Source organism: Aquarana catesbeiana, linkage group LG01, assembly GCF_042186555.1.
Source record: "Aquarana catesbeiana isolate 2022-GZ linkage group LG01, ASM4218655v1, whole genome shotgun sequence".
Classification (NCBI taxonomy): Eukaryota; Metazoa; Chordata; class Amphibia; order Anura; family Ranidae; genus Aquarana; species Aquarana catesbeiana.
In genome coordinates, this window is record NC_133324.1 from 814,956,595 (window position 1) to 814,971,696 (window position 15,102).

The 15,102-nt window shown below is 41.9% G+C and overlaps 1 protein-coding gene across 5 annotated transcripts in view; it reads left to right on the forward strand.

Annotated features, from left to right (window-relative positions):
• Window positions 1–15,102, forward strand: part of SGCZ (sarcoglycan zeta) — a 2,017,576-nt gene that overhangs the window by 1,927,695 nt on the left and 74,779 nt on the right. For all 5 annotated transcript variants that reach the window (XM_073608275.1, XM_073608266.1, XM_073608288.1 and 2 more), the window contains one exon: window positions 763–835. In XM_073608275.1, the coding sequence (XP_073464376.1) occupies window positions 763–835 (73 nt within the window). The remainder of the gene's footprint in view (window positions 1–762; window positions 836–15,102) is intronic.

Below are 15,102 nucleotides of genomic sequence, written 5' to 3' on the forward strand. Positions count from 1 at the left end.
ATTTAGGAACAGACTGCTTAATGTATTACTTAATGCAACATGTATATGTACTGTACCTGATTTTGACTTGGTACCAGTTTCTTGTAATTCCATGCAAAGCAGCACTCACATTGAGAGAGCGAGAGGCAAGTCATTCAGATATGCTGCCATGCAGAATATTCTGACAGAAAGAGGGTTAAACTTATACTGTATATTGTGCTGAAGCTTTGTTTTTAAGCTGAATTAAACCCTGCAATTTAACTTTTTATTAAAACAGTCACATTCATGACATACCATGAATGATAACTACCACAGTTGCTTGTGCTTTTACCGAACTGTCAAGCCATCAAATGGCTGGTGTCATAACTGATCACATGTGCAACACCATAACAAATGCAGATCAAAACAAACAAAAGTTTCAATGCTTAACACACGCTGTACATACCATCCATACATTCTATAAAAGATAGAAGTCCAACACCAGAGCGTTTTGAAGTAAAAATTGCAGACTTTTAATCCATCAATACATAAAAGGAATCAATTCCTACAAGAAATAGATTGTAGGAATGGGTTCCTTTTATGTTTTGATGGATTAAAATAAAGTCTTCAATTATTACTTCAAGATGCTCTGGTGCCCGACTTTTATCTTTTAGAAGATCAAACAGAGGCTAAGATGGCAGCTTCCTTGGCTATAAAGCATAGGAGGGCTTAGTTCTGCTTTAAATGTGGGTCGGAAAATGACTTCTATTAACCATTTTAACACTGGAATATTTTTTTTTTTAGGAACAGAAGGAGCTGTGTTTGGACATTCTGTGGAAACACCTCATATAAGAGCAGGACCTTCACAAGACCTCAGGTATATTTGGAAATATTTGGAAATATATGTTGAAATATGTACGGGAAATAAAAATTTGTTTCCTAATAGCCAAACCTGTCTACAGCTTTATTTTATGTTTAATATACCCTGTATTGGTATTAGGCAAAGGGTCTGTACAGGTGACTGTTTTTGCTGCCGTGCTTCCTGTCATACTGCTCATATATGAGTTACGGTCTGTTTAACCTTTGAGCTATCTATTCTGCCTTGGCTCATGCTGTAAATCACATACTAAATAAATAGAATGTCACATGGTTTAATAAAAGCTGACATGTTATTGATTGATTACAGAGAACCTATACTATAAAGTTTAAGACTTTCATGGGATGTTATATATAAATATATATATATATATATATATATATATATATATATATATATATATATATATATATATATATATATATATATATTTATTTATATTTATTTATTTATATATATATATATATATATATATATATATATATATATATATATATATATATATATATATATATATATATATATATATATCAATCAAAAAATTGGAAATGCAATCTCAGTTTCTATTTAAAAGCATTTTACTTCAGTTTTCATGCATATACAAATAACGACTGCACAGTTTTTAGACAAGAGCTCCATCCTTCATCAAGTTGCATGAAGGACAGAGTTCCGAAACTGTGTAGTCGTTATTTGTATATGCATGCAAACTGAAGTAAAACGCTTTTGAATAGAAACTGAGATTGCATCTCCAATTTTTTGTTATATATCTGGTGAAAGCAGGAGTACCACATCGGGTGTGAATCTCTACAGCAAGAGTAAGACACGGCAGAGGTGTCCCACCTTAAAGTACTAATTACTAAGAGCTATTTTTATATTTTTCTTTGTATCATTATGACTTCTAAATTTTGATGTTGGTTGAGTGATTGGTAATGTTTATTTTATTTATGCTAACTTCCTAATTTGATCAAAAACTCGCATTTTCGGTTAATGCGTATATCTTTAAAATACTATAAAATACCGGTAATAAACACAGCACAATGCATCTATATTATTCTAGCTAATTTGATGTTTCATGATTTATTGTTGATTATTGTTACACTGATTCATTATCCAAAATGATCTATCCCTGAATTGTGAGGATAATAGAGAAGAATTATCTTTTTCAAATCTTAATAATTAAAATTAAGGTTAGATTGAGAAAAATGTGATATCTGCTCTTTCCTTACTCCACAAGCAAGTCAGTACAAAGTAGTTTCAATTAAATTGAGCTTGTGCTCCCATGTCTCCTTAGAAGCAAGAAAAAATGCTTTTGCACCATTGTGGTAAAGCTATGCTTGGGATTATGCACAGCTCATAGATACAACGGTAAACTCTCATAACAGTTCATGCCTCCAGCACTGGTCACTCTGCAGATCAGAAACTGGATATCAGTTTCAGGTCACATCACTTTTCGTAAAGTTGAACGGCTTTAGCCTTACTTCCTTAGCACGCATGCTGCTCCATATATTAAAATGTATTGAAAGCTGTAACTTATTGTTATATTCATTTTGAAAAAACATCTGTCTTTTTTTGTCCATTTGGGAAGATTTTCCTTAACCTCCTGTCCTGTAAACACAACAGAATGTTCCAAAATAGAATTAATCCCCTCTTAGATAGTTGTCACTAGAGCAACTATCCCCCTTGTAAGATTCGCCTCATTTTATGTTCTAGTAGGAACTCAAAATTTAAAATGTTTGGCTCACTCCTTCTTTCAGTGACAGATAGTAATTAAATAATAGAAACCTTCGCGCCAGTGGTGTCGATAGCAGATAATATATATGAATTACATATACTGGTGGTACATCTAGTAAGAAAACATTCCCAACAATAAAGAAAATTTGTGGAAATATAAACCAGTGTAAGCTGCTCCCCAATTTTTGAATAATCAAAAAAATAGATAATCAAAAAAAGGAATGTAAGAAAGATAGGGGGCGCTAGATACCATATTATTCAAGTGCTCCAAATAAATATATCTCCTGCATTACCAAAAAAAATGGAAATGTAAGAAAGCTAGGGGGCGCTAGATACCATACTATTCAAGTGCTCTAAATAAATATAACTCCTGCTTTACCAAAAAAAAATGAAAATCATAATATTGACAAATAATAATTAGATTACACATTGAAGTGCCCACAATAGTGAAAAAAATATATATATAGTGATAGATTGTCCACATAAAAAAGTGATTGAAGTAGTTGAAGTGATATCTTTCAATATTATCCCAATCCTGTTGCTGTAAACAAAAAGTTTTCCATCACCAAGGTAAAATTAAGAAAAGGAAAACACCTCGAAGTAGTAGATATCTGCTTACCAGATACCAATGACTCCTTTAGTTAAAAAGAGAGTCACTAGCGCTTGTGCAGGGTTGTGCCTGCTCACATGGATGGCCGGACTGTGGTTGGTATTATAGGCATGGATCGTTCCCGTCAAGGTCATTCAAGATAGGATAAGGATACATAGGAAACAAAAACAGTCTCCATAGCGTAAAACCATTTATTACAAAAGTAAATAAATTAAAAAGCCAAATGGCCGCTTACATTGGTGGGTGCCTACCCGGCACTGGGGCTGCTTACATGTCAGGGTGACTCCACAGTCAGAAAAAGCCTTTCATGTCTCCTCCACGCTGGCGTGCGTTCCAGCTTACACAGGGGGGCAGCCAAAGGATCCGGATGTTATTGGGTGATAGGACATGTGACCACGTACCGCTCCGACATAGGTTTCGTAGTGAACGTCTTCAGGGAAGCGTACGTTGGTCACTGGAATGGTGGTTTTTATTAGCTTTCTTACATTTCCATTTTTTTTGGTAATGCAGGAGATATATTTATTTGGAGCACTTGAATAATATGGTATCTAGCGCCCCCTATCTTTCTTACATTCCTTTTTTTGATTATCTATTTTTTTGATTATTCAAAAATTGGGGAGCAGCTTACACTGATTGTTTATATTTCCACAAATTTTCTTTATTGTTGGGAATGTTTTCTTACTAGATGTACCACCAGTATATGTAATTCATATATATTATCTGCTATCGACACCACTGGCGCGAAGGTTTCTATTATTTTCTACTGTTTGAGTTTGAATAATTTGGATTTAAACTTGTCACCTTATCGCAGCCATGGATGTATTTAATTTTATGCAAAATAGACAAATTAACGTAGAAGAGATTTTCCAACAAACATCTACCAATAATGTAGATTTGGATAAGGGATTCAAACAACTCAAATATGACACCGAAAAACAAATTAGACTGTGGTGGGATATTGCATCTCTGGAGATGTATATAGGCAAAAATTTAACCCCCAGAAGTTTAAGATGGGATGTTAGCCCCAATGATGGAGTGGAGGATTTGAGACTACTCGATGAGTGGTACCAATTCTTCAACGCCTGTGAACAAAAACTAATGCAAATGATGGTAAGAAGGCGCGAAGCCAAAAAAGCTGTCTTGGAATCTAAGATCAAAGAACTCAAGACAACTATGGAACCACTTATGTCCTCTAAAGAGTATTTAGACAAAGCTAAGGAATTAAACACCCATCTAGCTAAATACGATGGGGAAATCAAAGATAAAAAGCTCAAAAAATATTTTAGAGATACTAAGGACTATGAAGACAATAGGGTATACAAATGGCAACAAAATTTACAGCTGAACCCGTCCCAAGAACCAACAGTGGAGAGGGAAGTTGAAGTACACAACACTGTAGCATCTATGGCAGCCCAAAGTAAAGGGGACCCCAATACACCTCACAAAAACAATAGGACAGTACATGGTCCTATTAAGTACCCTAAGGGGAATTCTCACCCATACCCTACCACATACCATTCACCATACAGGGGACCTAACTATAACAGACCCCCCCCCTATTGACTATAGATCCCCAGACTATGGCTACTATGCCAATAACCGCAATCAGTACCCATCAAGGCCCCCAAGGGAAAACTTTAGAGGTAATTTTAGAGGGAGACCAGTACACAACCCCTACCCACACCAGGGAGGGGGGGAATGGAGAGACTGGAAAGAACCATACAGAATCCCTTCCAACTCACAACAAAACCATATAGAAAGAGTATAAAGAGAGGAAGAAGAGGCAGAGGGAGAAAGAAAAAGGAAGAGAAACAACTAAAAGCAGGATTATTTAATCTAACCACCATAGAATTTTCGGATGCAGAATTGGAGGTCTTGACACAGGGACTATAATTTGCGCCAAATAAGAATATAGATAAGTTCAATCTGTTCGTAGATATTGAGAAATATATAAGGAAACTAAATATCAGGAAACATTTTGCAGGGCAAACCAGCAACACTAGGATTCAGGAATTAACAGACCCTTTTGTACACATTAATTTGAAAAATAATTCGGTGTTCAATCCCCAAAAGGGTTCTCACCACCACATAGAAGTATTCAAGAGTATGGTCCAAGATGAAGTACGACAGATTGAAATATCACAACACAAAAACAACAAAAGAATATGGGAGGGAATAAAAAAACTGGAAGAGAACAAACAGATAGTGGTGAGACCTGCTGACAAGGGGGGAGGTTTGGTAATACTAACCAAAGAAAACTATAATACAGAACTAAGGAGACAGTTGAATGACACCTCAACGTATAAAAAGCTTAAAAGTAACCCTACCCCACAACTGAAACAACAACTATTAGATTGGATTAACCAAGGTACCAGTAAACAAATATTAACTCAGAAAGAAGCAGAGTATTTGAACCTAACTACACCCAGAATTCCGGTACTCTACATAGTACCAAAAATACATAAAGATAAGGTAAACCCACCAGGCCGTCCAATAGTGAGTGGGATTGGCTCTCTGTACTCTAGGGTGGGGGAATACCTCGACACTTTCCTCCAGCCTTTAGTTCCACAGAGCCAATCCTATCTCAAAGATAGTCGAGAACTAATTACACTGTTACAATCTATCATCATCACAGATCAAACCTTACTAGTAACAATAGACATCGAGTCTTTGTATACAAACCTTCGCCAAACAGATGTGTTAGAATCAGTGAGGTGGGCTCTCACCAACCTATCCACCCTGAAAAAATCACAAATCAAATTTTTAATTAAAGGATTATCTATGGCCATGGGGAATAATTATTTCTGGGCATTAAACGAATACTACAACCAAATTGGCGGTGTAGCCATGGGAGCCCGCTATGCGCCTAGCGTGGCGAATATTACGTTAAATAAATGTGAATCAGAGACCATTTTCAAAAACAGACCTCACTCACTTCTTCTGTATAAAAGATACATAGATGACGTGATGATTCTGTGGGAGGGAACCAAAGAAAGTTTTAACAAGTTTTTGGAGTATATGAATATGAATAAGTACAATCTAAAGTTCACAGCGGAGTACAGTCTGGCCACGGTGAACTATTTGGATCTAACACTCTTCAAACAAGGTGATCATATTAGGACAAAGACTTTTTTTAAAGAAACTGACTGTAACGCCTATGTCCCTACACACAGCTGTCACCATCCGCAATGGATAGGAGCTGTACCGAAAGGGCAATACATGCGTATACGGCGAAATTGTGATAATATCTTGGATTATTACACACAAGCAGCAATTCTCACCACTAGATTCAGAGAAAAGGGATACCCTGCCAATATCTTGACAAAATTGGTCTCACAGGTGGCAAATATGGACAGGCAGTCCCTATTGGTCCCCAAACCAAAAAAAGAATACAAGGGTGACTGTGCGTTCATATCGGGCTTTCATCGCCAATACAAAACAGTAGAAGGTATCTTCAAAAAATTCTGGCCTATCCTACTCAAAGATAAAGATCTCCAATCTTCCCTGCCCAATAAACCTAAGTTTATCTACCGAAGGGCCCCTACCCTTAGGAATCGCTTGGCTCCAAATGTACCAGATCCCCCCGGGAAACCTCCTACTTTCCTGGATGGTTCTGGGTTTCACTATTGCACTAGATGCAATGCTTGTAAAATAACCAGAAAACCAGGCACCAAGAAAAAGAAGACCCAATTCCAATCTATAGTAACACAACAACAATTTGATATCAAACCTCTTATAACATGCGATTTGGATTACGTAACGTATGTTCTGGAATGCCCATGTTCCCTTCAATACGTGGGCAGAACTACACGCCAACTGAGAGTAAGAATAAATGAACATTTAACAAATATTAAAAAGGGATACCCTAACCATAGTGTCTCAAGACACTTCAAACTTTACCATGATAGTGACCCATCACTATGTACATTCTATGGGATTGACAAAATCTCTAGGGATTGGAGAGGTACCCATATGAAAAGGGCAATATCTAGGAATGAAACGTACTGGCTTTATAATTACGGACTATGCAACCATATGGGATGAATATAGATCTGGACCTTAATTGTTTTCTTACAAATGATTGAGTCCAGGAGTGTCTAGGAATACTATTATCTGTCCACTTCAGATCGTGCGAGTGAGTTTGGCACTATTTGTATTATGGTTGTGGTTAGAGATAGCTGTCCAGGGTGCAAGATGGAATACTCTTCCCCCCCTCTCTTTTTGTCCTCTTCATTATTTGAGTCAGACGGGGATAGGTCATATTGCAGCCTTTAAGGTTTGTTAAATGTCCTCCTCCCCCCTTTTTTCTCTACAAAAAACACCACCATTTATTTTATTCACTTTTATATTTTTTTCTCATTTTCCCACCACCTATAAGGGTGGATTTACTTACCTGTTTTTAACCAGTAGGGGGACTATAACAACATGTCGTCTCCCTCTAGGAGATGGTTGATATGAAGTCACATTCGTTTTTAATTAAGGAGTTTTTTGTGAACAATATGGTAAATATCCACAAGATGGAGCTAAGCTCCAGACCATAGTTGAACTTTCCAACTTTACTGCTATGAGCACAGTTCCTGTGGCTCATTTGCCAATTACCCGCCCCCTTCCTGTTCCTAATAAAATAGTCACATTTGTTTTTAAATAAGGGGTTTCCTTTGTGAACAATATAGCAAATATCCACAAGATGGAGCTACGCTCCAGACCATAGTTGAACTTTCCATCCTTATTGCTATGAGCACAGTTCCTGTGGCCCATTTGCCAATTACCCGCCCCCTTCCTGTTCCTAATAAAAACCACCATTCCAGTGACCAACGTACGCTTCCCTGAAGACGTTCACTACGAAACGTACGTCAGAGCGGTACGTGGTCACATGTCCTATCACCCAATAACATCCGGATCCTTTGGCTGCCCCCCTGTGTAAGCTGGAACGCACGCCAGCGTGGAGGAGACATGAAAGGCTTTTTCTGACTGTGGAGTCACCCTGACATGTAAGCAGCCCCAGTGCCGGGTAGGCACCCACCAATGTAAGCGGCCATTTGGCTTTTTAATTTATTTACTTTTGTAATAAATGGTTTTACGCTATGGAGACTGTTTTTGTTTCCTATGTATCCTTATCCTATCTTGAATGAGCTTGATGGGAACAATCCATGCCTATAATACCAACCACAGTCCGGCCATCCATATGAGCAGGCACAACCCTGCACAAGAGATAGTAATTAAAGCCTGCCAGATGTTTTAATCCTTCTCCACTTTATCCAAACTGCTAAAAAAAATAGGAGCCGCATATATATAAAAAAAGTTTTTATTCATAGTTTTCTACTTGATATGAGAACATTGCATCAGGTTTAAATTTAAGTATAAATACTACAGACTATAGGTTTTGGGTAAGTTATAAAGACTGCATTCAAATTTGTGCATTGTGGTAATGCATAATAAAATGTGTGTTTTACCAAGCATTACCACAATGCATGGTAAATGTGCCATGTTTGTACAAAGTTATACTCTGCAATTCCTTTTGAATGTAACCCTAAAGCACACATACTGTACAGTGCAACACAAGGAACAAATCTGAACACTCTGGCATGCTGCATGAAAAAAAGTGGTGCACATACACTTTTTTATGTGTTATGATACATTTACAGTTAGAGGGGCTTTTAAACTAGGTGATGGGGGGGAGGGTTCAGAGGTAGAGATAGTCAGCGCGGAGCATATTCCAGAGGGTAGTATTGGGGGCATTAGTGGTAGGTTGACTAAAGCACACAAACCCAAGTTAAGTATAGTAACAAATCCTATTTGCAATCTCGGAACACCCAATAAGAGGACAGTATGTGACCGGTCTAAACTACATGGCTGTCATGAACCAGTGTGACCAGAAATGTGTGGACTCCAATATGGAAGACCAAACGCATGTAAAGTAATAATAATATGATTTATTATGAGGATAAGTAATACACCAAAGTAAACGCACCTCTGATGTGACAAACAATAGAATAAACCAGCAACCAACCACGGTGACACACAATAATAACTCTCCAAACCAAACGTATATACAGGCGTAAGGTATCATCATAAACGTAACCAAGCCAGTGGTCATCAACCCTGTCAACCCTGTCCTCAGGGCCAACTAACAGGCCAGGTTTTATGTATTTCCTTGGGAAGATGCAGACTAGAATACTGCAATCACTGAGCAGCAAATGATATCACCTGTGATGTATTCCAGTTATCTTGCAAACCTGGCCTGTTAGTGGGCCCTGAGGACGGGATTGATAACCACTGCCATACACGGAAGATCAATCAGATAGAACAGGGAACAGGATGGGACAGTGAGAGGACAACAGGAGGAAGGGATCATTCTGCAAGACAGGAGTCCAGGGATGAAAGCAGGGTTCAGGAACACAGGATACAGCAAAAAGAGGTCAGGGCTCAAGGAACAATACCAAGGTAAATGTGTGAGCATCTGCCGGGTATATATACACACCTCCTGCAATCAGTCTCAGGTGACGCCTGATTACAGAAGATGATGTCAGCTCCAGACTGCCGGGAGACACCCGCTGGTGGACACCAGTATTGCGGCCCAAAGATCTGACAGCGCCACCAGCAGATGAAACCTTTCCTGACAGTACCCCCCTCAAAGGAGCAATTTCTGGACGCTCCAACTAGTCGCAGCTGTAAAAATTCCATGGCACCAAGTCAGGCAGTGGGCAGAGGCACATCGAGCTGCGAAGAGGGCAGAGGCACATGAAGCTGGGCAGTGGCCGGAGGCACATCAAGCTGGGCAGTGGGCAGAGGCACATCAAGCTGGGCAACAGGTAGAGGCAAATCAAGCTGGGCAGCAGGTAGAGGCACATAAAGCTGGACATCGGGCATCGGATCATCCGACTGGAAAGCAGGCGCTGAAACATCAGGCTGAACAGCGGGCACTGGAACATCAGGCCGGGTGTCAGGAACTGGATCCTCAAGCCGGACATCAGGCATCAGATCATCAGACTGGACAGCAGGTACTGGAACATCAAACCGGGCAGCGGGCACTGGAACATCAGGCCGGGCATCAGGAACTGGACCATCAAGCATTGGATCATCAGACTGGAGAGCAGGCACTAAAACATCAGGCCGAGCAGCGGGCACTGGAATATCAGGCCGGGCATCAGACGGGCACTGGCTCAACAGGTCGGGTGAGGGGCACTGGCTCAGCAAGCTGGGTAATGGGCACTGACTTAGCAGATTGGGTAAAGGGCACAGGCTCAGCAAGCTGGGTAATGGGCACTGGCTCAGCAGGCTGGGTAATGGGTTCTGGCTCAAAAGGCTGGGCAACGGCATCGGCCCAGCAGGCTGGGTTAACGGGCACTGGCAAATCAGGCTGGGAAATGGGCACCGGCACATCAGGCTGGGAAATGGAAGCAGCACATCATTCTGGGAAATGGGCACCGGTTCAGCAGGCTGGACTGTGGGCACCGGAACATCAGGCTGGACCGTGGGCACTGGAACATCAGGCTAGACCATGGGCACCGGAACATCAGGCTGGATTGTGGGCACTGGAACATCAGGCTGGAACATGGGCACCGGAACATCAGGCAGGGCCGTGGGCACTGGAACCTCAGGCTGGAACATAGATAACAGAACATCAGGCTGGACCGTGAGCAGTGGAACATCAGGCTGGACCGTGGGCACTGGAACATCAGGCTAGACCATGGGCACCGGAACTTCAGGCTGGATTGTGGGCACTGGAACATCAGGCTGGAACATGGGCACCGGAACATCAGGCAGGGCCGTGGGCACTGGAACATCAGGCTGGAACATAGATAACAGAACATCAGGCTGGACCGTGAGCAGTGGAACATCAGGCTGGACCGTGGGCACTGGAACATCAAGCTGGACCGTGGGCACCGGAACGTCAGGAGGGAGTGTGGGCACTGGAACATCAGGCTGGACTATGGGCACTGGAACATCAGGCTGAACAAATACTGGAGCATCAGGCAAGACAGCAGGCAGAAGGTTGGCAGGGTTAGTTGGGTCATTAGGTTCAGGACCATCACAGGCTAGCCTGACCCCATTGGCAATCATGGAGGCAGTTTGGAGTAGATTGGCTGATGTGGAGGCAGACTGGAGCAGATTGGCTGGCATGGAGGCAGACAGGCAGACTGGAGCAGATCGGCTGGCATGGAGGCAGACTGGACCAGATCAGCTGGTGTGGAGGCAGGCTTGGGCAGATTGGCTGGTGTGGAAGCAGGCTGGAACAGATTAGCTGGTGTGGAAGCAGGCTGGAGCAGATCAGCTGGTGTGGAGGCAGGCTCGAGCAGATCGGCTGATGTGGAAGCAGGCTGGAGCAGATTGGCTGGTGTGGAGGCAGGCTGGAGCAGATCAGCTGGTGTGGAGGCAGGCTGGAGCAGATCAGCTGGTGTGGAAGCAGGCTGGAGCAGATCGGCTGGTATGGAGACAGGATTGGATAATGGCAGGATTGTATGGGTTGGAAACAACGTTGGCTTCTTTTTGGGTTTAGCCACTGAAGCCTTGTAGGTGACTACAGGGCTGTAAATAGGGTGTGCAGCTGATGGAAGAGAAGAGTTTGAGCATGGTAAGAAAGAGGAAGCAGTTATTAAAGGGGATCTTTGTGGAATTGCTACAGGCAGATGGGTTAAAAGCAAGGATAGGTGCAGCAAGTGGAAACAGGATACTGATATTTAGTAGCAGGGTATATTGGGCTGTGACTGTGGTTGCCGTGGGTGATGGAGAAAGAGACCACTGAGCAGGCAGGTCCCTGGCAGTAGGAATTGGCTGTTGCAATCTGACTGAGGCTGAGTGTAATAGATCTGACCATGCCTGTAGTAAACATTGGACAAAATTCGGCTTGTATACTGCCTGTCTAGGGACTGCACTGAGTTAAAACACTCTGATAACACCTGCTGAGAACATGAGGAAAAATGCTCAAAGAAAGAAACCAGGTCATCCTCTAAGAACCACACCAGAGACTCAACCTGAACAAAACTGAAGGGGGAGAAAAATCATCACTGCCTCTTGGAGTACTGGACAAGGCTAGCTCTGCACACACCTGAATCAGAGGCAGAACATCCCCAAACAGGATATGGCCCTGATCAACTAGGGAATGAGCCAGTCAGATACACTCTATTAGCTGGTCACAGGCCCACTCTTTCAATATCTGGCGGCAGTATTCTCCATCGTCTGTCACCAGCAGAGAATAATAAGTAATTCCTTTGGATGCATGATAGCCAAAAGAGAACAACGATGGCTTCCCTAAGCAGCCACTTCTGGTCAGGATTGGCCTTGGTATTATGTCATGAACCAGTGTGACCAGAAATGTGTGGACTGCGATAGGGAAGACCAAACGCATGTAAAGTAATAATATGATTTATTATGAGGATAAGTAATATACAAAAGTAAACGCACCTCTGATGTGACAAACAATAAAATAAACCAGCAACCAAACACAGTGACACACAATAATAACTCTCCAAACCAAACGTATATACAAGTGTAAGATATGATCATAAATGTAACCAAGCCAGGGTCATACATGCGAGATAAATCAGATAGAACAGGGAACAGGATGGTACAGTGAGAGGATAACAGGAGGAAGGGATCATTCTGCAAGACATTAGTCCAGGATGGAAGCAGGGTTCAGTAACACAGGATACAAGGTACAGGTTACATGAATACAGGTTTCAGGATAGCAAATACAGGTCAGGGCTCAAGGAACAACACCAAGGCAAATGTGTGAGCATCTATATATACACACCTCCTGCAATCAGTCTCAGGTGACGCCTGATTGCAGGAGATGATGTAGGCTCCAGACTGCTGGGAGACACCCGTTGGTGGACACAAGTACTGTGGCCCAAAGATCTGACAGAGCCACCAGCAGGTGAAACCTTTCCTGAAAGTGGCATGCTCACCAATGCCAGGAGCCTGGCGGACAAGATGGGAGACAAGATGGGAGAACTAGTGTACGAGAACTGTTGTATTGGATTTAGATTTAGTGGGAATTTCAGAGACTTGGTTCAACAGCTCTCATGATTGACTGGCAACCATTCAAGGGTATTCCCTTTATCGCAGGGATAGAGGGGGTAAAAAATAGGGAGGGGTATGCCTGTATATCAAGAATAATGTACAAGTGAATGTTAGAGATGACAGTGAGCTAGGGAGGAGGCTAAGGGTGGAGCTCCAAAGGGATGAAACTAAGAGGAAAATAATACTGGGAGTACGCTATAGGCCCCCTAACCTGAGGGAAGAGGGGGAGGTGGACCTCCTATCACAATTTTGATTAGCTGCAAGGATGGAACGTGTCATCATAATGGGGGATTTTAATTATCCAGACATAGACTGGGGGCGGAAAGAACCACGCATTTGTCTAATGCCCCGTACACACGGTCGGATTTTCCTATGGAAAATGTCCGATCGGAGCGTGTTGTCAGAAATTCCGACCGTGTGTAAGATCCATCGGACATTTTCCATCGGATTTTCCGACACACAAAGTTGGAGAGCAGGAGATAAAATTTTCCGACAACAAAATCCGTTGTCGGAAATTCCGATCGTGTGTACACAAATCCGACGGACAAAGTGCCACGCATGCTCAGAATAAATAAAGAGATGAAAGCTATTGGCCATTGCCCCGTTTATAGTCCCGACGTACGTGTTTTACGTCACCGCGTTTAGAACGATCGGATTTTCCGACAACTTTGTGCGACCGTGTGTAGACAAAACAAGTTTGAGCCAACATCCGTCAGAAAAAAATCCTAGGATTTTGTTGTCGGAATTTCCGAACAAAGTCCGACCGTGTGTACGCCCTATAAGACTTGGCAATTCCTAAATGTCTTGCAGGATAATTTCATGAGTCAGATTGTAGACGCACCGACTAGAAACAAAGTGTTACTAGACCTACTGATTACCAACAATTCAGACCTGATCACTGATGTGAAAACAAGAGACAATTTAAGAAACAGCAATCACAGGTCAATAGCTTCAGTATAAATCACACAAATAGGAAACAAGGGGAATACAAAGTCACTGAATTTCAAAAGAGCCAACTTCCCTAAACTATGAACCTTGCTAGAAGATATAAATTGGGATATAATCTTAGGAACAAAGAACACGAAGGAGAAATGGGTTTGCTTTAAGAGCATATTAAATATGGGCATGAGCCAGTGAATCCCATTGAGAAATAAATTTAAAAGAGCGAACACAAATCCTGGATGGCTTAACTCCAATTTAAAAATGCATATAAAAGCAAAGAAGGTCTTCAAAAAATACAGGAGTCATCATTAGCATTCAGACTTTACAAAGAATGCAACAAGAAATGTAACGGTGCAATTAGGGCTGCTAAGATAGAACACAAAAGACACATAGCGGAGGAGAGCAAAAGAAATCCCAAATAATTATTTAAGTATTGTAATGATCTGGGGTGATTAGATTCAAGTGGTGCATGCAGTTTTCCAGAAACATGCCACTCCAGACTGCGTTTTTAGGGCATGGCAGACCACTTTTTTTTAAAGGTAACGAAAAAGTTCAAACAAATAGTAATCTTCCCTTGCGGGGGGTTCCACCATCACTGTATAATCACAAACTATAGCCTCCTGGCTTACTCACTGTCAGCTTCATGCTGTTTTGGTCGCAGACCACATCTGCCTGCTACAGACGTGCACACACAGGTTGCCACCTGCATCCTTAGACTCTGAGACCTCCTGTTTCTTTCTCCTAGAGCTGTCTCCTACTGGGACCCTCCCGACCTCCCAGGCCAGACTTCCTGTCTGCCGGGCAGAGCTGTCTCCAAGTCTGAGCACTGACCTCTAATCCTGGGGTGATTATGAAGCCAGCGCACAGGTGTACAATTAGCAAGCCTACCAAAATCAGGCATACACTGCTCATATGCACCTGTGACATGGGGTCTCCACATATCCTCCCCCTGTTTCACACC